Raw genomic sequence first — 25,509 nt, 5'->3', positions numbered from 1 at the left:
CTTTGACCACGCTTGAGCAGAGATACCTTAGCAGATTATCTTAATGCCAGGGTTGCCCTCAGCTGGCTATTTTAATAATAAATGTTGGTACTGTTTCCTGTCTTACCAACCAGCCTCTAAGTAAAGGGTCAGGGAATCCCTACCTCCATAAAACTCTTTGGTTTCTCTCAGGACGATCTTGTAGCTTAGATCAAGTTACCAAAGGAGATCCAGTGCTGTACCTATTGACACTTATTTATCTCTTAGTGACCTGTTTGGGTCTTGGCACAGACCTTTACTACAAAGCAAAGCAGGACATATCCCCTGAATGTTCTCCTTAAGACCATTATTGAGGATTGGAGCCTAAGGCTGGAGCAGCCTTCTACAGACAAACTCTAGGAACGGATTCCAAAATAGGCCTTGAAAGCTTCATGACATGTTAAACGACGCATAAATTAAGAGTCCATCTGTGTGGACGATCCTGCAGACAAAGACTTCTGGAACTTTCTGAAACTTACAGAAGGTGCTGGCTCGGCGGCATTTCACTCTTCCGGTTTCAGGACACAAAGATGGCGGTGGGTTTTCCAGTGGACTGCCAAAGTGACAATACTGAGGTAAGAGAGCCGGGATCCATTCAGCAGCAACTACAGAAACACCTGAGAAATTGAAGGGAAACAGATCAGACAACACATTCCCACTCCACCTGGACATGTTCACAGTTCACAAGGGTTACCTCAAAGAAGAAACAATGCCAGCAGCAACATATCCCTCATCCCTCCTGCAAAGACTCACAGTTCACAAGAGTTACCGAGAAAAGAAACAGTGCAAATAGCAGCATGCCCCCACCCCTCCAGCAGAGACTAGTTCACGTTACCTCAAAAAGGAGAAACCGTGCTAACAGCAAGTTATCACCCACCCCTCCCTCCCGCAGACTCGCTTTTTACAAGTTACCTGAAAAAAAGAAACTGTGCCAACAACAACACACCCCTCTGGCAGATGCTCACTGTTCACAAGAGTAATTTGAGTCCCTCATCCCTCCTGCAGAGATTCACTGTTCTCATCAGTCCCTTGACAATAAAAACAGCTGCAGCAGTGACAACATACCCTAACCCAGTGTACAGGCTCACAGTTCACAACAACCATCAGGTATTTCAAGAGCAGAAGAGTAGAAATCTTAGAATAAAATAGCTCAAAGAGATCTCTGTAAACACAGGTAGGCATTCATCCATGTTTTTAAAAAGGGAATTGTAAAAACACGCCATACACTGAGTCGAAGAGAATAGGTGTTAGCGAGGGGATGGATGGTCTGTCTATCACAAGATGGACCACTGAAGTATGCTATCAGTCTGTAAGCACTGAACCGTAGCACACTCTTCTGTGATCTCCGTGGGGCCATCGAGGTGATCTCCGTGGGGCCATCGAGGTGATCTCCGTGGGGCCATCGAGGTGATCTCCGTGGGGCCATCGAGGTGATCTCCGTGGGGCCATCGAGGTGATCTCCGTGGGGCCATCGAGGTGATCTCCGTGGGGCCATCGAGGTGGTCCATGTGGGGTCATCGAGGGACATCAAGGTGCTCTCCGTGGGACATCAAGGTGCTCTCCGTGGGACATCAAGGTGCTCTCCGTGGGACATCAAGTTACATCTTACGTGGTCTCCACGGACATCTTACGTGGTCTCCACGGACATCTTACGTGGTCTCCACGGACATCTTACGTGGTCTCCACGGACATCTTACGTGGTCTCCACGGACATCTTACGCGGTCTCCACGGACATCTTACGCGGTCTCCCTGGGGCATCGGTTTGGTCTCCATGGGCATCGATGTGGTCTCCATAGACATCTAGGATGCCTCGATGGGACATCGAGGGGGCCTCCAAGGAAATCGAGGGGGCCTCCAAGGACATATATCTAGGCGGTCTCCAAGGACATATATCTAGGCGGTCTCCAAGGACATATAGGGGGTCTGCAGGGACATCTAATCGGTTTTTGGTAGTGAAGCGAGAGGAACGAATGATAAAGCCAGTGAATGTCTGTCCAGGCCAGGGCAGAGACCACTACAGCAGACCATATTTTAGGAGACCTCAAGGTGCTACATTTACCTGTGAGGGCTGATGATACTGTCATCTATAAAGGCTGCTTACACAGCAGAGAAGGTCTCTGCTAGGAAGGAGAAGCTAAGAGTAGCCAAGCTGGAGCTAGCTTTAGCCAGCTGACTGTCCTAGGCCCTGCGCAGGCTCGCCCACTGCTCAGAGTGAGCGCCGTGGCAGGAGTGATGCAGAATTTGTGGGCACAAACATGGCGTGTGCTTGAATTTGTGCTGTGAGAAGCAACAAGTGCTGAGCTCAGAAGTATGTCAGCTCCGAAGAGCCCCAATGTCCTACACTAACAAGAGAGGTTCCCCTACTGGGCCATGTCAAGGGGAAAGAGGACAGCATCCCGCAGGTGACTGAGCATGTGATGGCAAGATGCAGAGCAAACAGGTGAGGGTCTCTACTTGTACATGTCATTTGCCCGTGCATATCAGCTTTTGTATGTTTCAGTGTTGGGCGCAATGAACAGGTTGGCAATTTTCTGGAGACGATTCTGAAAATAGCATAGCAATGTTGAAACTAATAGGGTTGTTGCTTTTTAGGTTATACGACCTAACATAGCACTACATAAAAATGGTTATACCAATAAACCAATTTAAAAAATAGCAGTGAGTACATCAGAAAGTTATAGTACCATATGTTATAACATTTGCCATAAATCTCCACAAATGAAATTAAATAATTGAGGCACGAAAGTCCAGTCTCCAATGGCAACAGTGTTGCTTGGTGACAAAATAGGCATCATATTTCAACAGCACTTTGGAAAAGTTGAGTAAAAGACCCCTATATTGTGGAATGTTCTGAGGTGTGGTACAAATACACCTCCAAGGTTTTCTTGGGGGCACATTTATGATGGAGTTTATGAGTTTTGCAGCAGACTTCAAAGGACTAAAATACTTTTTGTCTTCAAAAGTGCTTATTAGGACCCTGGGCATGGCCAGCAACCAAGAAGCCCACACTGTCACAGGTTTACAAGCATTTAATCCTGCCAATGACCAGTGTACAGCTCTGATGCCAAAATAATGGGTTTTCTTGGCTTATGCTGTAAGAATCAACAATGTAAAGGTGGTGGCTGGTGTGGTGAGGAGTACAGCTCTTAATCACAAACACTCACCTCCAATTCTATGAGGAGGAAATCATATCCAGACCAGTATCTCCATTCTGTCAATAGCAGCAATCGAGCCTACCCAGTGCCAACTCTACGTGGCACAATTATCCACCCCAGATCTAATGACACCCAACAGGGACTTAGAGAACTTACACCGAAAACCACTTTACCCAAATAACTTCATCTACAACAAGCCCAAAAACAACACACAAAATGAAACGTATCAACCCAAACAACTAACAAGCAAAATGTCACTTGCAAAGAGGAAATAAAAAGCAAAGTAAGGTGCAAACACATGACTACTAGGTTAACTGATGGCTCCTTCCTCACAGAGCCCCCCATTCAAACCACCATACAAAAAGTAGCTACAACACTGCCACTTCCCACAAGAAGTACACACACCCTCCGACCACACCCCAGCCAAGCAAAACTCCTCCTATGACTGCGTATCCGCCTATATCTGACCACACCCCAGCCAAGCAAAAACACCTCCTATGACTGCTTATCCGCCCATATCTGACCACACCCCAGCCAAGCAAAAACACCTCCTATTACTGCGTATCCGCCCATATCTGACCACACCCCAGCCAAGCAAAAACACCTCCTATTACTGCGTATTTGCCCATATCTGACCGTACCCCAGCCAAGCAAAAACACCTCCTATGACTGTGTATCCGTCCATATCTGACCGCACCCCAGCCAAGCAAAAACACCTCCTTTGACTGCGTATCCGCCTATATCTGACCGCACCCCAGCCAAGCAAAACACCTCCTATGACTGCGTATCCGCCTATATCTGACCACACCCCAGCCAAGCAAAAACACCTCCTTTGACTGCGTATCCGTCCATATCTGACCGCACCCCAGCCAAGCAAAACACCTCCTATTACTGCGTATCCGCCCATATCTGACCACACCCCAGCCAAGCAAAAACACCTCCTATTACTGCGTATCCGCCCATATCTGACCACACCCCAGCCAAGCAAAAACACCTCCTATGACTGCGTATCTGTCCATATCTGACCACACCCCAGCCAAGCAAAAACACCTCCTATGACTGCGTATCCGCCCATATCTGACCGCACCGCCTGCTTAGAGCACCATCACATTGAGGTAAGAGAGAACAACTAAAAAGGTATACTTCAGCACTAGTGCCAGAAACAAACTTGCTTCATCACATTTGATCTGCTCACACAAATCACACCAAACCTCACCTTCATTACAGGAACATAGCGCAGAGAATTCTTACTCCCTTCCAGGTCAGATGTGTGCTATACAAATACTTGGAACACAACCACGTAAAACTGTAAACTTCGCACTTGTATAGCGCACTACTCACCCGTTAGGGTCTCAAGGCGCTGTACGCATACCGCTGTGGAACCCCATCTGGCTTTTCCCTGTGAGGCGCTCACTCCTGGACAGCCCCAGTGTGAAGCCAGGCATCCAAGCACTGTGAGGGCCGTTGTGGAGATTAAGCAAGCTATTGCCCAGAGTTACAGAGTGAGACCCAATAATTAGATTAGGCACCAAGGCGAGAATTATCTGGTCCAAGGGAATTGAGCCCAAGACCTGCCGAGGTGGGAATTGAACCCTGGTCCCGGGCCAGATCTCTGCATCAGGGTCTGCCGCTCTAACCATTGTACCACACTTCTCCACTGCCACAAAGCCACCCAACATGAATGTGCCATCAACAACACAAATTGTATTGGCAAAACTGGATAAGGCCCAGCAGTCACCCGTACAAAAGCACTGAAAGACCAAGTTACCAGATAAGGAGTACCTTTGGTAACGTCTTATCTGGTAGAGACTATCTAGCCGCAGATTCCTTACCTTAGAATTAGCCCCTAGTGTCAGACTTGATCCAGAATTTTTTCGTGAGCTGTACCCCTGCATGCTGGTAGGTGGTGGTGTTCAGATTCACATGACGCAGGCATCCATGCCGGAAGTGACGTGCGCGATGCCTATATAAGCACTACTCCAGCGCACTGCATCAGTTTCTTTTTGTAACTTTCCACGCCAGGAGCACGGAGCAATGAAGAACACTGATCACTGGTGTGTGGAACTAGGGCCCTAAAAAGGGACTAGTCCTGTACCTAGAAATCCATTTGCAGAGCATGGAGGATGGGTGGGTCTGTAAGAAATCTGCAGCTAGATAGAGTCTCTACCAGATAACGCGTTACCGAAGTTAAGTAACTTGTTCATCTGATAGAGGCTTCTAGCTACAGTATAGATACCAAAGCAATGCCTCCCCGAAGGAGGGTCTGCAAACCCGATTTACACCAGAAAATCTTGCAGGACCAAATGGGCAAAGTGTCTTACCTAATGCACCAGAGTCTCCAGGCAGTAGTGCCTGGTAAACATGTGCAATGAAGCCAACCTTGCTGCCTGGTAGATATCCAGAACCGGAACTCTGTGTGCTAACACAGTGGTCCAGGCCTTTGCTCTGGTGGAGTGAGCATGCAAACCCTATGGGTGTTGCTTCTTGGCCAGTGCATAGCAGATCTTAATGCAGAGTGCAATACACCAGGAGGTGATTCATTTCTGCAAGGCCTTCCCTTTCTTGGCTCCAAAATGCCCCATGACAAGTTGATTGTCCGCCGAACGGTTTTATGTGGTTAACGGCAATGCTTTTTGGGACTTCCGGAAGTCAAGGCATATACTTTCCCCTGTTTGGACCATATTGTTCTTCATGATAAGAGAGCAGACCATATGGGTTTGGAGGCTGCGGCCACCGGGGAAGTGGTGACTGGACTGACCTTTGGCTGCCCGTCACACGTGGTCTGTGGGTACTGTGTCCTCAGGCACACGGAGTCTGGGAAGCTTGTGCGCCGCAGTGGCTGGGAGGGTATGGACGCAGTTGGAAGCTCCTTCCATGGCCACAAAAGTAGCAAAAAATGGTTTGGGGAATCACGAGAGGCCAAGGAAAGGCTCAGGACCTGCTTGTAGCCTTTCTGTCCTTAAAGCGATCCAACACTGAATCCGTCTTGTCTCCGAAGAGACGGGTGCCATCAAAGGGCATGTTTAGACATCCCCAGAAAAGCCTATTGTGCTCAACCAGGCGTGGTGCTGTAAAGCCAATGTCGACGAGACCGTTCTGGCCAGTAAATCAGTGGTATTCAGTCCACTTCCTATCATGAACTTAGCTGCGTCTCCTCCATCAGCAACAGCCTGGGAGAGTACGACTCGGGTTTTCTCTGGAACCGTTGCTGTATTCCATAGAGCATGGGAATAGCAGCCCAACAGCCATGCAGTGTTCATGGACCGCAGTGCCAGGCTGGTGGAAGAAAATATCTCCTTTCCTAAGTTGTCCAGCCTCTTGGATTCCCAATCTGGTGGTGCAGTTGGGAATGCTCCAGGAATTACTTGGGAAGTTGAGGCTTGGACCACCAAGCTCTTTGGGGTAGGGTGCTGAGTGAGGATGTTGGTGTCCTCTGGAGTATGGTGGTGGCAGCAAGCACTTATCCTGTTCACATGAACACCTGTGTTGGGCTTTGACGAAGTCCCAAGCATGACATGAGTAAGAGCCTCATTAAACGGGAGAAGCGGTTCTGACGGGGACACCACCAGTTGAAGCTCTTCTGTCAAGAAAATCATCTTGACTGCCATTGAGGGCAAGTTAAGGTCCAGGACCTCTGCTGCCCTCCTCTACACAATTGGAAATGACTCTCCCTCTTCTGTAGCCAAATTAGGGAAAGAAAGCACGTTCACTGGTGTCTGCCAAATCCTCACACCAGTCCATGATGGTATCATAAGGCTGGTATTCTTCAGGGTCCAGAGAACTCCCAATCCTCCCAGAGCCCTAGACTATAAGAATAGGGCTCAGGCTCCGGCTTGGAAGGCATGGCTGCAGTCTGGCGGGATCTTGATTGTCATGGCCTTGCACACTGAGCCATGAGAAACTTGAGAGATCACTCCCTCAAGGCCTTTGGGTTCATGGTGCGGCAATCAGATCAGGCCTTAGGCTTGCGGTTGAGCTCGAGGCTCAAAAAGTATACAAGATGCAGGTCAGTCACTGACATCAAGCGGTGACAGGCACTGCAGGGCTTGAAGTCGGCCTTCCGAGATGACATTCCTGACAATTGGAGGCAACCCTCAAAACACTGACAAAATATTGGAGAAAAAACAAAGTCAAAAAGTGAGTAAGGGTTCGATCTTCTCTAGATCTGCGCTGACTGGCTCCGAAAGAAAAGAACCTAGGTAAGTACGCTGAGGTTCCACCTATATAGGAACCACACACATCACTTCTGGCGCAGACGAAGCCACGAGGAGCGATGCACAGGGGTACTTGCTGGTGAAACATTTCCAGATCCAGTCTGACACCTGGGAATAATTCTAAGGTCATGAATCTGGTGCTGGAAGTCTTTATCTGACTGGTGCAGCAAGGCTCCTTCTCCACCTTCACCCAAGAGAACACATGACTCCAGTTCTGCAATCACTCCGCTGCCTGCCTAAAGCAAGAAGAGCAATGCTTACGGCACTCTGTCCTCGTGTCCTACAAGACCCCCTGTCCTACAAGTAAAATACAAACAGTACAAACTAAATATAACACTGATCTCCATGATTGCACCACAGATCATCGTACCACCTTACTACAGTAAATCCATGGGAGGCACATCTTTCTCAGTACAAGCCGACGAACTCACAAATTCAGTACCATTCCAGATTAAAGGCATCCAGGAGCATATACACATCACAAGAAAGATGAAACCATGGCTAGTTCAAGATAACTACATCATCCAAAAACTCTGGGATAGATCCTGGAATGATTGCACTTTCAAGTACAACTACAGTTTGCAGTCCAAAGTTATGGAACAGCCCAACCAGCAAACAACCTTCTATGGGCAGATAAGTTCTAAACGTTGAACAAAAACAACTTGGAAATATCCACACCCATCACTGCATGGCAGGAGTATGCAGAGCACGTGTATCTACCGCCACACATGCAGCAGGAAGGGAAAAGAAAATAAGCGGGAAACATTAGGTGGTTCTCTAATTTTAGGTTGAGATCAGCTCCTCTAAATATGGATCACTCTACCAGACCACTCTCCCAGACCAGACCACTCTACCAGTCTACACCACTCAACCAGACCAGTCTCCCAGACCAGACCACTCAACCAGACCAGTCTCCCAGACCAGACCACTCAACCAGACCAGTCTCCCAGACCAGACCACTCAACCAGACCAGTCTCCCAGACCAGACCACTCTCCCAGACCAGACCACTCTCCCAGACCATCAACACTAACTCTGCTCAGCTCAAATGTCTGTTTTTCTAGCAGAGGTTTCAAGAGATTTACCTAACAACAGGATGCAAGGAAGAAACTTGTTGAGCAAAGTAAATAATGCGCACACACATATTCGTATGCCATGGCAGTAAAAATAAATATGGCCCATTAACACATTTAAGGCAAATGTCCTAATAAAGGCACATTTACACATCACTATTGTAAGGAAATGCCTCCTTGGCATGGTTACCCCCTGAATTTTTGCCTTTGCTGATGCTAAGTTATGATTTGAAAGTGTGCTGCTAACCAGGTGTAAGGAAATGCCTCCTTGGCATGGTTACCCCCTGACTTTTTGCCTTTGCTGATGCTATGTTTTGAATTGAAAGTGTGCTGAGGCCTGCTAACCAGGCCCCAGCACCAGTGTTCTTTCCCTAACCTGTACTTTTGATTCCACAATTGGCACACCCTGGCATCCAGGTAAGTCCCTTGTAACTGGTACCCCTGGTACCAAGGGCCCTGATGCCAGGGAAGGTCTCTAAGGGCTGCAGCATATCTTATGCCATCCTGGGGACCCCTCACTCAGCACAGACACACTGCTTGCCAGCTTGTGTGTGCTGGTGAGAACAAAACGAGTAAGTCGACATGGCACTCCCCTCAGGGTGCCATGCCAACCTCACACTGCCTATGCAGTATAGATAAGTCACCCTTCTAGTAGGCCTTACAGCCCTAAGGCAGGGTGTACTATACCATAGGTGAGGGCACCAGTACATGAGTACTGTGCCCCTACAGTGTCTAAGCCAAACCTTGGACATTGTAAGTGCAGGGTAGCCATAAGAGTATATGGTCTGGGAGTCTGTCAAACACGGACTCCACAGCACCATAATGGCTACACTGAAAACTGGGAAGTTTGGTATCAAACTTCTCAGCACAATAAATGCACACTGATGCCAGTGTACATTTTATTGTGAAATACACCCCAGAGGGCACCTTAGAGGTGCCCCCTGAAACCTTAACCGACTATCTGTGTAGACTGACTGGTTCCAGCAGCCTGCCACAACCGAGACATGTTGCTGGCCCCATGGGGAGAGTGCCTTTGTCACTCTGAGGCCAGTAACAAAGCCTGCACTGGGTGGAGATGCTATCACCTCCCCCAGGCAGGAGCTATAACACCTGGCGGTGAGCCTCAAAGGCTTACCCCCTTTGTTCCAGCACCGCAGGGCACTCCAGCTAGTAGAGTTGCCCGCCCCCTCCGGCCACGGCCCCACTTTTGGCGGCAAGACCGGAGGAGATAATGAGAATAACAAAGAGGAGTCACTGGCCAGTCAGGACAGCCCCTAAGGTGTCCTGAGCTGAAGTGACTCTAACTTTTAGAAATCCTCCATCTTGCAGATGGAGGATTCCCCAATAGGATTAGGGATGTGACCCCCTCCCCTTGGGAGGAGGCACAAAGAGGGTGTACCCACCCTCACGGCTAGTAGCCATTGGCTACTAACCCCCCAGACCTAAACACGCCCTTAAATTTAGTATTTAAGGGCTTCCCTCAACCTAAGAATTTAGATTCCTGCAACTTACAAGAAGAAGAGGACTGCTGAGCTGAAAGACCCCTGCAGAGGAAGAAAAGAAGACACCAACTGCTTTGGCCCCAGACCTACCGGCCTGTCTCCTGCCTTCCAAAGAAACCTGCTCCAGCGACGCTTTCCCAAGGACCTCTGAATCCTCCGAGGACTGCCCTGCTTCAAGAAAGACCAGAAACTCCCGAGGACAGCGGCACTGCTCCAAAAGAACTGCAACTTTGTTACAGAGGAGCAGATTTAAAGACCCCTGCAAATCCCCGCAAGAAGCGTGAGACTTGCAACATTGCACCCGGCGACCCCGACTCGACTGGTGGAGAACCAACACCTCAGGGAGGACCCTCCGGCGACTCCGAGACCGTGAGTAACCAAAGTTGTCCCCCCTGAGCCCCCACAGCGACGCCTGCAGAGGGAATCCCGAGGCTCCCCCTGACCGCGACTGCCTGAACCTAAAGTCCCGACGGCTGGAAAAGACCCTGCACCCGCAGCCCCCAGCACCTGAAGGAACGGAACTTCTGTGCAGGAGTGACCCCCCAGGAGGCCCTCTCCCTTGCCCAGGTGGTGGCTACCCCGAGGAGCCCCCCCCTTGCCTGCCTGCACCGCTGAAGAGACCCCTTGGTCTCCCATTGAAACCTACAGAAAACCCGATGCGTGTTTGCACACTGCACCCGGCCGCCCCCGCGCTGCTGAGGGTGTACTTTTTGTGCTGACTTGTGTCCCCCCCGGTGCCCTACAAAACCCCCCTGGTCTGCCCTCCGAAGACGCGGGTACTTACCTGCTGGCAGACCGGAACCGGGGCACCCCTTCTCTCCATTGAAGCCTATGTGTTTTGGGCACCTCTTTGACCTCTGCACCTGACCGGCCCTGAGCTGCTGGTGTGGTAACTTTGGGGTTGCTCTGAACCCCCAACGGTGGGCTACCTTGGACCCAAACCTGAGACTTGTAAGTGATTTACTTACCTGCTAAAACTAACAATAACTTACCTCCCCCAGGAACTGTGAAAATTGCACTGTGTCCACTTTTAAAACAGCTATTTGTGTTTTATGTGAAAAGTATATATGCTACTGTAATTATTCAAAGTTCCTAAAGTACTTACCTGCAATACCTTTCAAATGAGATATTACATGTAGAATTTGAACCTGTGGTTCTTAAAATAAACTAAGAAAATATATTTTTCTATAACAAAACCTATTGGCCTGGAATTGTTTGTGTGTTCCTCATTTATTGCCTGTGTGTATGTACAACAAATGCTTAACACTACTCCTTGGATAAGCCTACTGCTCGACCACACTACCACAAAATAGAGCATTAGTATTATCTCTTTTTGCCACTATCTTACCTCTAAGGGGAACCCTTGGACTCTGTGCATACTATTCCTTACTTTGAAATAGTCAATCAATCAATCAATCAGTCATTTGTAAAGCGCGCTACTCACCCGGAGGGTCTCAAGGCGCTGGGGGAGGGGGGGACCGCTACTGCTCGAACAGCCATGTCTTGAGTTGCTTCCTGAAGGAGAGGTGGTCTTGGGTCAGACGGAGGTGGATGGGGAGGGAGTTCCAAGTCTTGGCTGCCAGGTAGGGGAAGGATCTTCCTCCCGCGGTGGCTTTCCTGATGCGTGGAACGGCGGCGAGGGCGCGGCTGATCGATCGTAGCTGGCGGGTGGGAGTGTAGTGCATACAGAGCCAACTTCCTACACCAGGCCCTAGCACCAGTGTTCTGTCCCTAAACTGTACCTTTGTCTCCACAATTGGCATAACCCTGGCACTCAGGTAAGTCCCTCGTAAATGGTACCCCTGGTACCAAGGGCTCTGTGGCCAGGGAAGGTCTCTAAGGGCTGCAGCATGTCTTATGCCACCCTGGGGACCCCTCACTCAGCACATGCACACTGCTTCACAGTTTGTGTGTGCTGGTGGGGAGAAAATGACTAAGTCAACATGGCACTCCCCTCAGAGTGCCATGCCAACCTCACATTGCCTGTGGCCTAGGTAAGTCACCCCTCTAGCAGGCCTTACAGCCCTAAGGCAGGGTGCACTATACCACAGGTGAGGGAATATGTGCATGAGCACTATGCCCCTACAGTGTCTAAGCAAAACCTTAGACATTGTAAGTGTAGGGTAGCCATAAGAGTATATGGTCTGGGAGTCTGTCAAACATGAACTTCACAGCACCATAATGGCTACACTGAAAACTGGGAAGTTTGGTATCAAACTTATCAGCACAATAAATGCACACTGATGCCAGTGTACAATATATTGTAAAATATACCCAGAGGGCATCTTAGAGATGCCCCCTGAAAACATACCCGACTTTCAGTGTGGGCGGAGTAGTTTTTGCCAGCCTGCCACACACCAGACATGTTGCTGGCCACATGGTGAGAGTGCCTTTGTCACTCTGTTGCCAGGAACAAAGCCTGTACTGGGTGGAGGTGCTTCTCACCTCCCCCTGCAGGAACTGTAACACCTGGCGGTGAGCCTCAAAGGCTCACCCCTTTTGTTACAGCGCCCCCAGGGCATCCCAGCTAGTGGAGATGCCCGCCTCTCCGGCCCCCGCCCCCACTTTTGGCGGCAAGGCTGGAGGAGATAATGAGAAAAAACAGGGAGGAGTTACCCCCCAGTCAGGACAGCCCCTAAGGTGTCCTGAGCTGAGGTGACTCTTACTTTTAGAAATCCTCCATCTTGTAGATGGAGGATTCCCCCAATAGGATTAAGTATGTAGCTCCCTCCCCACAGGGAGGAGGCACAAAGAGGGTGTAGCCACCCTCAAGGACAGTAGCCATTTGCTACTGCCCTCCCAGAACTAAACACACCCCTAACTTCAGTATTTAGGGGCCCCCAGAACCTAGGAAACTAGATTCCTGCAACCTAATGAAGAAGAAGAACTGCTGACCTGAAGCCCTGCAGTGAAGACAGAGACGACAACTGCTTTGGCCCCAGCCCTACCGGCCTATCTCCCAACTTCGACAAAAACTGCAACAGCGACGCATCCAACAGGGACCAGCGACCTCTGAAGCCTCAGAGGACTGGCCTGCAACTAAGGACCAAGAAACTCCCGTGAACAGCTGCTCTGTTCAACCATCTGCAACTTTCTTGCAACAAAGAAGCAACTTCAAGGACTTCACGTTTCCCGGCGGAAGCATGAGACTTTCTACTCTGCACCCAACGCCCCCGGCTCGACCTGCGGAAAACCAACACTACAGGGAGGACTCCCCGGCAACTGCGAGCCCGTGAGTAGCCAGAGTTGACCCCTCTGAGCCCCCACGGCAAAGCCTGTAGAGGAAATCCAGAGGCTCCACCTGACCGCGACTGCCTGTAACAAGGGACCCGACGCCTGGAACCAACACTGCACCGCAGCCCCCAGGACCTGAAGGAACCGAACTCCAGTGCAGGAGCGACCCCCAGGCGACCCTCTGCCTAGCCCAGGTGGTGGCTACCCCGAGGAGACCCCCCCTGTGCCTGCCTGCATCGTTGAAGAGACCCCCCAGGTCTCCCCATTGCTTTCAATACAAAACCCGACGACTGTTTGCACTCTGCACCTGGCCGCCCCTGTGCCGCTGAGTGTGCACTTTCTGTGCCTGCTTGTGTCCCCCCCCCCCGGTGCCCTACAAAACCCCCCTGGTCTGCCCTCCGAGGACGCGGGTACTTATTTGCTGGCAGACTGAAACCGGGGCACTCCTGTTCTCCATTGAAGCCTATGCGTTTTGGTCACCTCTTTGACCTCTGCACCTGACCGGCCCTGAGCTGCTGGTGTGATAACTTTGGGGTTGCCTTGAACCCCCAACGGTGGGCTACCTTGGACCCAACTTTAAACCCTGTGTTTTACTTACCTGTGAACTTAACCTCTACTTACCGCCCCCATGAACTGTTGATTTTTGCAGTGTCCACTTTTAAAATAGCTTATTGCCATTTTTGCCAAAACGGTACATGCTATTGTGATTATTCAAAGTTCCTAAAGTACCTACCTGCAATACCTTTCATTTGAAGTATTACATGTAAATCCTGAACCTGTGGTTCTTAAAATAAACTAAGAAAATATATTTTTCTATACAAAAACCTATTGGCCTGGAATTGTCTCTGAGTGTGTGTTCCTCATTTATTGCCTGTGTGTGTACAACAAATGCTTAACACTACCCTCTGAAAAGCCTACTGCTTGACCACACTACCACAAAATAGAGCATTAGAATGACCTCTTTTTGCCACTATCTTACCTCTAAGGGGAACCCTTGGACTCTGTGCACACTATTTCTTACTTTGAAATAGTATATACAGAGCCAACTTCCTACAACTATAGTGCACAGGTCAAACCCCGGTTTTGTACGACAGTACAGCAAAACTATCATGGGAAAACTACTTTTCACTGCTTCATGGATCGCACGTGACCAGTCACTTTACACAGAGAAACATCTCACCTAATATTCACACAAGCTCTTCAATGACATTTTACGACTGCACATACATTTAATTCCTTGCATTCTGGTTTTGGCAGATGAGGAGAGTAAGGAAATGCCTCCTTGGCATGGTTACCCCCTGACTTTTTGCCTTTGCTGATGCTAAGTTTTGATTTGAAAGTGTGCGGAGGCCTGCTAACCAGGCCCCAGCACCAGTGTTCTTTCCCTAACCTGTACTTTTGTTTCCACAATTGGCACACCCTGGCATCCAGGTAAGTCCCTTGTGACTGGTACCCCTGGTACCAAGGGCCCTGATGCCAGGGAAGGTCTCTAAGGGCTGCAGCATATCTTATGCCACCCTGCGGACCCCTCACTCAGCACAGACACACTGCTTGCCAGCTTGTGTGTGCTAGTGAGGACAAAACGAGTAAGTCGACATGGCACTCCCCTCAGGGTGCCATGCCAACCTCACACTGCCTATGCAGTATAGATAAGTCACCCCTCTAGCAGGCCTTACAGCCCTAAGGCAGGGTGCACTATACCATAGGTGAGGGCACCAGTGCATGAGCACTGTGCCCCTACGGTGTCTAAGCAAAACCTTAGACATTGTAAGTGCAGGGTAGCCATAAGAGTATATGGTCTGGGAGTCTGTCATACACGAACTCCACAGCACCATAATGGCTACACTGAAAACTGGGAAGTTTGGTATCAAAGTTCTCAGCACAATAAATGCACACTGATGCCAGTGTACATTTTATTGTAACATACACCCCAGAGGGCACCTTAGAGGTGCCCCCTGAAACCTTAACCAACTACCCGTGTAGGCTGACTGGTTTTAGCAGCCTGCCACACTAGAGACATGTTGCTGGCCACCTGGGGAGAGTGCCTTTGTCACTCTGTGGCTAGTAACAAAGCCTGTACTGGGTGGAGATGCTTATCACCTCCCCCTTGCAGGAACTGTAACACCTGGCGGTGAGCCTCAAAGGCTCACCCCCTTTGTTACAGCACCCTAGGGCATTCCAGCTAGTGGAGTTGCCCGCCCCCTCCGGCCACGGCCCCACTTTTGGCGGCAAGGCCGGAGGAGATAATGAGAAAAACAAGGAGGTCCCACTGGCCAGTCAGGACAGCCCCTAAGGCAACCTGAACTGAGGTGACTCTGACTTTTAGAAATCCTCCATCTTGCAGATGGAGGATTCCCCCAATAGGGATAGGAATGTGACCCCCTCCCCTTGGGAGGAGGCACAAAGAGGGTGTAGCCACCCTCAGGACTAGTAGCCATTGGCTACTGCCCTCCCAGACCTAAACACACCCCTAAATTCTGTATTTAGGGGCTCCCCAGAACCAAGGAACTCAGATTCCTGCAACCTAAGAAGAAGAGGACTGCTAAGCTGAAAAACCCTGCAGAGAAGACAGAGACACCAACTGCTTTGGCCCCAGCTCTACTGGCCTGTCTCCCCCCCTTCTAAAGACACTGCTCCAGTGACGCTTTCCCGAGGGACCAGCGACCTCTGAATCCTCAGAGGATTGCCCTGCTCTAGAAGGACCAAGAAACTCCAGAGGACAGCGGCTCTGTTCACCCAAGACTGCAACTTTGTTTCAAAGGAGCAACTTTAAAACAACTTGCGTTTCCCGCCGGAAGTGTGAGACTTGCTACTCTGCACCCAACGCCCCTGGCTCGACTTGTGGAGAAACAACACTTCAGGGAGGACTCCCCGGCGACTGCGAGACCGTGAGTAACCAGAGTTGCCCCCCCGAGCCCCCACAGCGACGCCGGCAGAGGGAATCCCGAGGCTCCCCCTGACCGCGACTGCCTGCTTCCCAGATCCCGACGCCTGGTAAAGACTCTGCACCCGCAGCCCTCAGGACCTGAAAGATCTGAACTCCAGCGCAGGAGTGACCCCCAGGAGGCCCTCTCACTTGCCCAGGTGGTGGCTACCCCGAGGAGCCCCCCCCTTGCCTTCCTGCATCGCTGAAGAGACCCCTTGGTCTCCCATTGATTTCAATTGAAAACCCGACGCGTGTTTGCACACTGCACCCGGCCGCCCCGTGCTGCTGAGGGTGTACTTTCTGTGCTGACTTGTGTCCCCCCCGGTGCCCTACAAAACCCCCCTGGTCTGCCCTCCGAAGACGCGGGTACTTACCTGCTGGCAGACTGGAACCGGGGCACCCCCTTCTCCATTGAAGCCTATGTGTTTTGGGCACCACTTTGACCTCTGCACCTGACTGGCCCTGAGCTGCTGGTGTGGTAACTTTGGGGTTGCTCTGAACCCCCAACGGTGGGCTACCTTGGACCCAAACTTGAACCCCGTAGGTGGTTTACTTACCTGCAAAAACTAACTAACTCTTACTCCCCCCAGGAACTGTTGAAAATTGCACTGTCTAGTTTTAAAATAGCTATATGGGATTTATTTGAAAACTGTGTATGCCACTTTGATTATTCAAAGTTCCTAAAGTACCTACCTGCAATACCTTTCATTTGAAGTATTACATGTACAATTTGAACCTGTGGTTCTTAAAATAAACTAAGAAAATATATTTTTCTATACAAAAACCTATTGGCCTGGAATTGTCTTTGAGTGTGTGTTCCTCATTTATTGCTTGTGTATGTACAACAAATGCTTAACACTACTCCTTTGATAAGCCTACTGCTCGACCACACTACCACAAAATAGAGCATTAGTATTATCTCTTTTTGCCACTATCTTACCTCTAAGGGGAACCCTTGGACTCTGTGCATACTATTCCTTACTTTGAAATAGTGCATACAGAGCCAACTTCCTACAAGGAGTTAATGAGGGGGTCATATCTCAATCAAAGCTTCGGCTTTTGTGAGCCATGACCCCTCTCCACACCCCTCAATGCTACTAAATAGTACATTACACTTTGCACATTACCTAGCTGCTGTCACCAGTAGTTAGTTATAATTAGGACCTAGTTTCTATAGAAAAAACGTTTTTTACTTGCCTATATCTTTGGGTCCGGTTGACGAGTCTTCACAAAATATTCCTAAAAAATGTGCGGCTCACATGAGTTGCTGCCTGGAAAGTGTAAGGGTGATCCGTCAAGCAGGGTGTAGGAAGTTGGCTATGTATGTGCTATTTCAAAGTAAGGAATAGCATGCACAGAGTCCAAGGGTTCCCCTTAGAGGAAAAATAGTGGTAAAAAGAGATAATACTAATGCTCTATTTTGTGGTAGTGTGGTCGAGCAGTAGGCTTATCCAAGGAGTAGTGTTAAGCATTTGTTGTACATACACATAGACAATAAATGAGGTACACACACTCAGAGACAAATCCAGCCAATAGGTTTTGTTATAGAAAAATATCTTTTCTTAGTTTATTTTAAGAACCACAGGTTCAAATTTAACATGTAATATCTTGTTTGAAAGGTATTGCAGGTAAGTACATTAGGAACATTGAATCATTTCAATTGCATGTATACTTTTCAAGTTATTCACAAATAGCTGTTTTAAAAGTGGACACTTAGTGCAATTTTCACAGTTCCTGGGGGAGGTAAGTTTTTGTTAGTTTTACCAGGTAAGTAAGACACTTACAGGGTTCAGTTCTTGGTCCAAGGTAGCCCACCGTTGGGGGTTCAGAGCAACCCCAAAGTCACCACACCAGCAGCTCAGGGCCGGTCAGGTGCAGAGTCCAAAGTGGTGCCCAAAACGCATAGGCTAGAATGGAGAGAAGGGGGTGCCCCGGTTCCGGTCTGCTTGCAGGTAAGTACCCGCGTCTTCGGAGGGCAGACCAGGGGGGTTTTGTAGGGCACCGGGGGGGACACAAGCCCACACAGAAATTTCACCCTCAGCGGCGCGGGGGCGGCCGGGTGCAGTGTTAGAACAAGCGTCGGGTTCGCAATGTTAGTCAATGAGAGATCAAGGGATCTCTTCAGCGCTGCAGGCAGGCAAGGGGGGGCTTCCTCGGGGAAACCTCCACTTGGGCAAGGGAGAGGGACTCCTGGGGGTCACTTCTGCAGTGAAAGGCCGGTCCTTCAGGTCCTGGGGGCTGCGGGTGCAGGGTCTTTTCCAGGCGTCGGGACTTAGGTTTCAGAGAGTCGCGGTCAGGGGAAGCCTCGGGATTCCCTCTGCAGGCGGCGCTGTGGGGGCTCAGGGGGGACAGGTTTTGGTACTCACAGTCGTAGAGTAGTCCGGGGGTCCTCCCTGAGGTGTTGGTTCTCCACCAGCCGAGTCGGGGTCGCCGGGTGCAGTGTTGCAAGTCTCACGCTTCTTGCGGGGAGTTGCAGGGTTCTTTAAAGCTGCTTCTTGAAACAAAGTTGCAGTCTTTTTGGAGCAGGTCCGCTGTCCTCGGGAGTTTCTTGTCGTCGTCGAAGCAGGGCAGTCCCCAGAGGATTCAGAGGTCGCTGGTCCCTTTGGAAGGCGTCGCTGGAGCAGAGTTCTTTGGAAGGCAGGAGACAGGCCGGTGAGTTTCTGGAGCCAAGGCAGTTGTTGTCTTCTGGTCTTCCTCTGCAGGGGTTTTCAGCTAGGCAGTCCTTCTTGTTGTTGTTGCAGGAATCTAAAATCTTAGGTTCAGGGAAGCCCTTAAATACTAAATTTAAGGGCGTGTTTAGGTCTGGGGGGTTAGTAGCCAATGGCTACTAGCCCTGAGGGTGGGTACACCCTCTTTGTGCCTCCTCCCAAGGGGAGGGGGTCACAATCCTAACCCTATTGGGGGAATCCTCCATCTGCAAGATGGAGGATTTCTAAAAGTTAGAGTCACCTCAGCTCAGGACACCTTAGGGGCTGTCCTGACTGGCCAGTGACTCCTCCTTGTTGCTTTCTTTGTTCCCTCCAGCCTTGCCGCCAAAAGTGGGGGCCGGGGCCGGAGGGGGCGGGCAACTCCACTAAGCTGGAGTGCCCTGCTGGGCTGTGACAAAGGGGTGAGCCTTTGAGGCTCACCGCCAGGTGTCACAGCTCCTGCCTGGGGGAGGTGTTAGCATCTCCACCCAGTGCAGGCTTTGTTACTGGCCTCAGAGTGACAAAGGCACTCTCCCCATGGGGCCAGCAACATGTCTCTAGTGTGGCAGGCTGCTGGAACTAGTCAGCCTACACAGACAGTCGGTTAAGTTTCAGGGGGCACCTCTAAGGTGCCCTCTGGGGTGTATTTTGCAATAAAATGTACACTGGCATCAGTGTGCATTTATTGTGCTGAGAAGTTTGATACCAAACTTCCCAGTTTTCAGTGTAGCCATTATGGTGCTGTGGAGTTCGTGTTTGACAGACTCCCAGACCATATACTCTTATGGCTACCCTGCACTTACAATGCCTAAGGTTTTGTTTAGACACTGTAGGGGTACCATGCTCATGCACTGGTACCCTCACCTATGGTATAGTGCACCCTGCCTTAGGGCTGTAAGGCCTGCTAGAGGGGTGTCTTACCTATACTGCATAGGCAGTGAGAGGCTGGCATGGCACCCTGAGGGGAGTGCCATGTCGACTTACTCGTTTTGTCCTCACTAGCACACACAAGCTGGCAAGCAGTGTGTCTGTGCTGAGTGAGAGGTCTCCAGGGTGGCATAAGACATGCTGCAGCCCTTAGAGACCTTCCTTGGCATCAGGGCCCTTGGTACTAGAAATACAAGTTACAAGGGACTTATCTGGATGCCAGGGTCTGCCAATTGTGGATACAAAAGTACTGGTTAGGGAAAGAACACTGGTGCTGGGGCCTGGTTAGCAGGCCTCAGCACACTTTCAATTGTAAACATAGCATCAGCAAAGGCAAAAAGTCAGGGGGCAACCATGCCAAGGAGGCATTTCCTTACACAGGGGCTGAGAAAAAGGGGGTGTCCCAAAACGCTTTTTCCACAGGAATTGTGAACAGCGATAGCGCCTGAACCACTGGACGGAATTACACCAAATTTGGCAGAAAGGTAGTTCTTGGTCCAGAAAGCGACCTTTTTGTTATTTGCTGTAAATCCGTTCAGTAGTTTTTGAGAAATTAAAGAAAATCAAAATTTCAATATATAGGGACACAAAGGATTCGCAACCCCTCCCTATCTTGAAAAAAAAAAAAAAAAAAAAGGAGAGGCGGGTAAATATGCATGCAGGGAAACAGATGAAAATATTGCTCCTACAAGCAGGGAGCTGCTTTTTAGGGCAGCAACCTACTTGTGGGAGTAATGCCGGCTCTTGCAGAACGTGGGGAGCCATCTAGTAATGCGGGGGCCTTGAAGCTCCTCCCGCAGTCCTGTCACTCTCTCTCTTCCATCCCACAATGGGATGGAAGATACAGAGATCACAGCAAGGAGTCACCTGTGGCCTGAAGGTTAAGATCACAGACCCTTGCACTGAAAGGTGAGAATCTACTCCAGGTATATCAATGCTCATTTTCGTTCTTTAATTTCTTTTAAACTTCAAAAGTTTAAGGTTCATACTGAAAGGTGATCTCACTCTTTAATTGACAAATAATTTTTTCTTTTCAATTTGTCCAGAAACATCTCATTCTAAGTATATCATTCGCCAAAGCCTAAAAAACTCTCTCTTGCCCTCTCTTTCTCTCAATTTATATTTTTTAATCTGTTTCACCCACTCACTCACCCACTCAGATACTCATGCACCCACTCAGACACTCATGCAGCCACACTCAGACACTCGTGCACCCACTCACAGCCCCAATCAGACCCTCTCACACCCACTTGCAGACCAACTGAAACCCTCACGCACCCACTCACAGACCCACATAAAAACTGACACACCCTCCAGGACACTGATGCACACACTCACACCCAGACACTCTCACAGCCACTGTCACCCCCGATACACCCTCTCACACCTATTTTCACACCCAGAGAGACAGGCCGCGGCCAACTTCCACCGCCCAAGGCCAAAAGGCAGTGTGCAGAGTAGGGTTGGGTGGTTAGGAGAGTGGGCGTTAGGGTCTGGCCACCGAAGTCCACGCGCGGTGGTAGTTGGATTAACGTATAGTAATGAAAATTACTTTACGTTAAAAAAACAGAAATTTACTGAAAAAAACAAAGGTTACAGGGACATTATAGTTAGGAAATAGAATTTAAAAAAACATAAATTCACTTAAAAAACAAAAGGTCACAGGGACGCTATAGTTAGTCTCACATTTTAAACGTACCAAACCATAGAAATTCACTTGTTATAGTTAGAGTTGTCTGAAGCAACTATAACTCGTGCCGTCGCCATGCACTGCTAATTACCCGCACAAATTATGGCACTCATGACATCTTTAATAACATCATTGATAATATCAATGTAATATTTGCAATAAAAACTCTAACGAAAAAACTGTGAATGGCAGGGGTGCGAATTAAAGTTACCTAAGGGCACGGCTGTGGCAGATTTTCGGGACATGGGCTAGGGTTGTCAAGCGGTGCTCCTTGTTTGGCTGGTGGAAGGAGAGTCTGTGATTGATTAGCTTGGATCCAACGTTGTGGAGGGCTTTGTAGACGAGGGTCAGAAGTTCATATGTGCACCTCTTGTACACCAGCAATCCACTGTAGACCTCTGAGTCGAGGGGGTGATGTGGGTTCTTCTGGAAAGGTCTAGGACGAGTCTTGCTGCTGTGTTCTGGATGGTCTGGAGGCGATGGAGGAGCTGGGCGTGTAGTGCCACGTAGAGGGTGTTTCCATAGTTGAGTCTGCTGGTGATGATGGCTTGGGACCATTTTTCTGGTTTAGAGGAGGATCCATTTGATGATCTTCTGTAGCATACCGAGGTTGTGGAAGATGTAGGAGACTACTGCGTTTAGCTACCAATGATGATACCGAAGTTGTGGGCAAGGTCGGTTGGTGACAGGGTTTGTCCAAGCGGGGAGGGCCCAAGGGGAGGGGTTGCTTCCAAAGATGATCACTTCCGTCCTGTCAGTGTTTAATTTCAAGCAGTTGGATTTCATCCAGTTGGTGACGTGTGCCATGCGTTGCTGAAGTTGTCTATGGGGGTGGCATGGTCTTCGGCAAGAGAGAGTATTAGTTGAGTGTTGACGGCGTAAGAGACGACTTAGAGTCCATGGGAACAAACAATCTTGGCCAGCGGCATTACGAAGACATTGAAGAGGGTGGGACTGAGAGAGGATCCCTAGGGGATGCCGCATAAGTTGCTCTTAGGTTCTGAGGTGAAACGTAGGAGGCGGCATGTGATGAAGGCGTGGATCCATTAGAGGGTGTTGCCTCTGACCCCGATGTGATGGAGTCTGGCGATGAGGGTGAAGTGGGAGATGGTGTCAAATGCGGCGGAAAAGTCTAGGAGGATCAGGATCGCTTTCTCTCTATGGTCGAGGAGGGATCTGATGTCGTCCACTGCGGCAGTAAGAGCGGTCTCGGAGCTGTGGTTGGAGCAGAAACCGCATTGGGAGGAGCCAAGTAGGTTGTGTTTTTTTTCTGATGTTCGGAGAGCTGTTTGTTGATGGCTTTTTCCAGGACCTTTGCTGGGAAAGGTAACAGAGAGAAATGGGGCTGTAAGTTTTGAGTTCGCTGAGGTCAGCGGAAGGTTTCTTCAGGAGCGGCTTGACCTCTGCTTGTTTCCATGCTTTGGGGATGGTGGCATTCATCATGGAGGTGTTGAGGATTGGAGAGGATGCTGAAGATTTCCTTCTGGCCCAGGTTGAAGACGTAATGTTGGCCAGGGTTGTTGGGTGCACCGGAGTGGGTTGAGGTCATGAGGGTGGCTGTTTTCAGGATGGATAGTAGCTTCCAGTCTGTGATAAGGTGGCTGGGGGAGTCCTCAGACGGGGTCAGAAGCTGTTCAATGCTGGTGGGTTCAGGCTAAAAGTTACTGTAGATGGCTGTGATTTTGTCATACAAATAGTCAGCTAGTGAATCGCAGAGGGACTGGGTGGAGTGTATAGTGTTTTCAGTGGCTGCTTGAAAAGTTCCTTTGGGCTGTTGGTGCTCTCCTTGATGTGGCTGAGTAAGGCAATCTTTTTTGCCACTTTGAGGTGGAGATGATATTTGTTCAGTGCAACTTTAAAGGTGCATGGGTCTGCGGGGTCCCTGCAACCTCGCCACAGTCTTTCTAGCCTTTTGCACTCTTTCGAGCCTTGCGGGCTTGTTGGATCTTCTGGGGGCAGAGTTCTTTGCAGGGCCACTTTGTTGGCACAGTTGATTATCCATTCAGAGAGACTGCCGGCGTCTTGTTTAATGTTGCCAGAGAGGATGGGTTTGCTGGCCCGGAGGGCGGTGGTCCACTGGGTCTCTGTGACTTTTCCCCATTTGCAGAGAGTGGGTGGTTGGGGTGTGTTGGACGGCTCTGGTCTGCTGGTTATGGCAAAGTATACCAGGTTGTGGTCGGGCCATGTGAGCCCCATCGTTTTTTTCACTGGTTGCGAAGATGTGGTCCAGGGTGTGGCCTCTGGTGTGTGCGGGGCTGGTGTCTAGTTGTTGGAGACCGATGTTACTTAGGTTGTCCAGGAGATTGGTGGTGTTGTGGTCACTGGGGTCATCTAGATAGAAAATTCAGGTCTCCTAGGAATAGGTAGTCTGTCAAGCCAATGGTTAGGGAGGCGATGCGATTGGTGGTGGCCTTGCAGAACGTGGGGCGATGACCCGGGAGTCTGTATGCAAGAGTTCCTCTGGTGGTTGTTTTGGCGTCGGTTTAGATTTGGAAGTGTAGGTGTTACATGAGGTTGAACGCCTCTTCTTCGAAGGTGGTGCACAGCAGGTTGTCCTTATGCTTGGTGGGGATGCTTCTTCCGTGCTTGTTGTGATGGTCTTTGTGGATCAGCTTGTATCCATGCCGGGTGGCGCAGGTGATTTTGGAGGCCGAGGCGGGTGCGAGCCAGGTCTCGGTGATGAACATCAGGTCCGGTCTGAGTGTGGATACAGTTTCCCAGATTTCCGTGGTGTGTTTGCAGAAGGATCGTGCGTTGAGCAGCAGGCATTAGAGTTGTTTCTCAGGTTTGGAAGGCAGCGGTGCGGATGCAGTGAGGGTCTCGGTGTGGCAGGTGAAGTGCCACTTGAGGCATGTGAAGGGTCTGACTCTTATCATGGGGAGGAGATGCAACAGTTGTTGTCCCAGTTCCTGGGGGTCAGGGCCCGGAGTTTGGCAGTAGAATATCGGCAGATGGTGGGTGAGCCTGGGTTCCTGACGCTGAGCGGGGCCCAAGTGCAGTCCGGCTTGCCTTTGGTGCGCCTGTGAGCCTAACTGTGAGCCTAATTATAACGTCCCTGCAGCTTTTGGCTTTTTAAGTGAATTTCTATGTTTAAAAAAAAATCTATTTCCTCACTATAACGTCCCTGTAACCTTTGCTTTTTCAGTAATGAAAATGTCACTTACCCAGTGTACATCTGATCGTGGCATTAGTCGCTGCAGATTCACATGTTGTGCATAGCCCGCCATCTGGTGTTGGGTCGGAGTGTTACAAGTTGTTTTTCTTCGAAGAAGTCTTTCGAGTCACGAGACCGAGGGACTCCTCCTCCTTTGCTTTCATTGCGCATGGGCGTCGACTCCATCTTCGATTGTTTTCCCCGCAGAGAGTGAGGTAGGAGTTGTGTGTGTTAGTAATAGTGCCCATGCAATGGAGTGAATAAGTATGTACCAGTTAAGGTTTAAGTAATATATTTACAAAATGTACAAAGTTGAAGATAACTTCCAAACGGCTACAGGCTCCCGGGGAGGCGGGTGGGCGCATGTGAATCTGCAGCGACTAATGCCACGAACAGATGTACACTGGGTAAGTGACATTTTCAGTTCGATGGCATGTGTAGCTGCAGATACACATGCTGTGCATAGACTAGTAAGCAGTTATCTCCCCAAAAGCGGTGGTTCAGCCTGTAGGAGTGGAAGTAGTCTGAAATAGAGTTCTTAGTACGGCTTGACCTACTGTGGCTTGTTGTGCGGATAGCACGTCTACACAGTAGTGCTTAGTAAATGTGTGAGGCGTAGACCATGTGGCTGCCTTACATATCTCGTGCATTGGAATATTCCCTAGGAAGGCCATGCTAGCGCCTTTCTTTTGGGTTGAGTGTGCCCTTGGTGTAATGGGCAGCTGTCTTTTTGCTTTAAGGTAGCAGATTTGGATGCATTTAACTATCCATCTGGCTATACCCTGTTTTGATATTGGGTTTCCTGTATGAGGTTTTTGGAATGCAATAAACAGTTGTTTTGTTTTTCTGATTTGTTTTGTTCTGTCAATGTAGTACATTAGTGCTCTTCTGATGTCTAATGTATGTAGTGCCCTTTCAGCTACCGAGTCT

The 25,509-nt window shown here is 49.6% G+C and overlaps 1 protein-coding gene across 1 annotated transcript in view; it reads right to left on the bottom strand.

Annotated features, from left to right (window-relative positions):
- Positions 1-25,509, bottom strand: part of DHX37 (DEAH-box helicase 37) — a 520,920-nt gene that overhangs the window by 41,083 nt on the left and 454,328 nt on the right. The window contains exon 24 of the mRNA XM_069215377.1: positions 498-635. Coding sequence (XP_069071478.1) covers positions 498-635 — 138 coding nt within the window. The remainder of the gene's footprint in view (positions 1-497; positions 636-25,509) is intronic.

This window comes from Pleurodeles waltl, chromosome 11 (genome assembly GCF_031143425.1).
Source record: "Pleurodeles waltl isolate 20211129_DDA chromosome 11, aPleWal1.hap1.20221129, whole genome shotgun sequence".
NCBI classification, from domain to species: domain Eukaryota; kingdom Metazoa; phylum Chordata; class Amphibia; order Caudata; family Salamandridae; genus Pleurodeles; species Pleurodeles waltl.
Note: the sequence above shows the minus strand (reverse complement) of the source record. Positions and strands in the feature narration are given on the sequence as shown.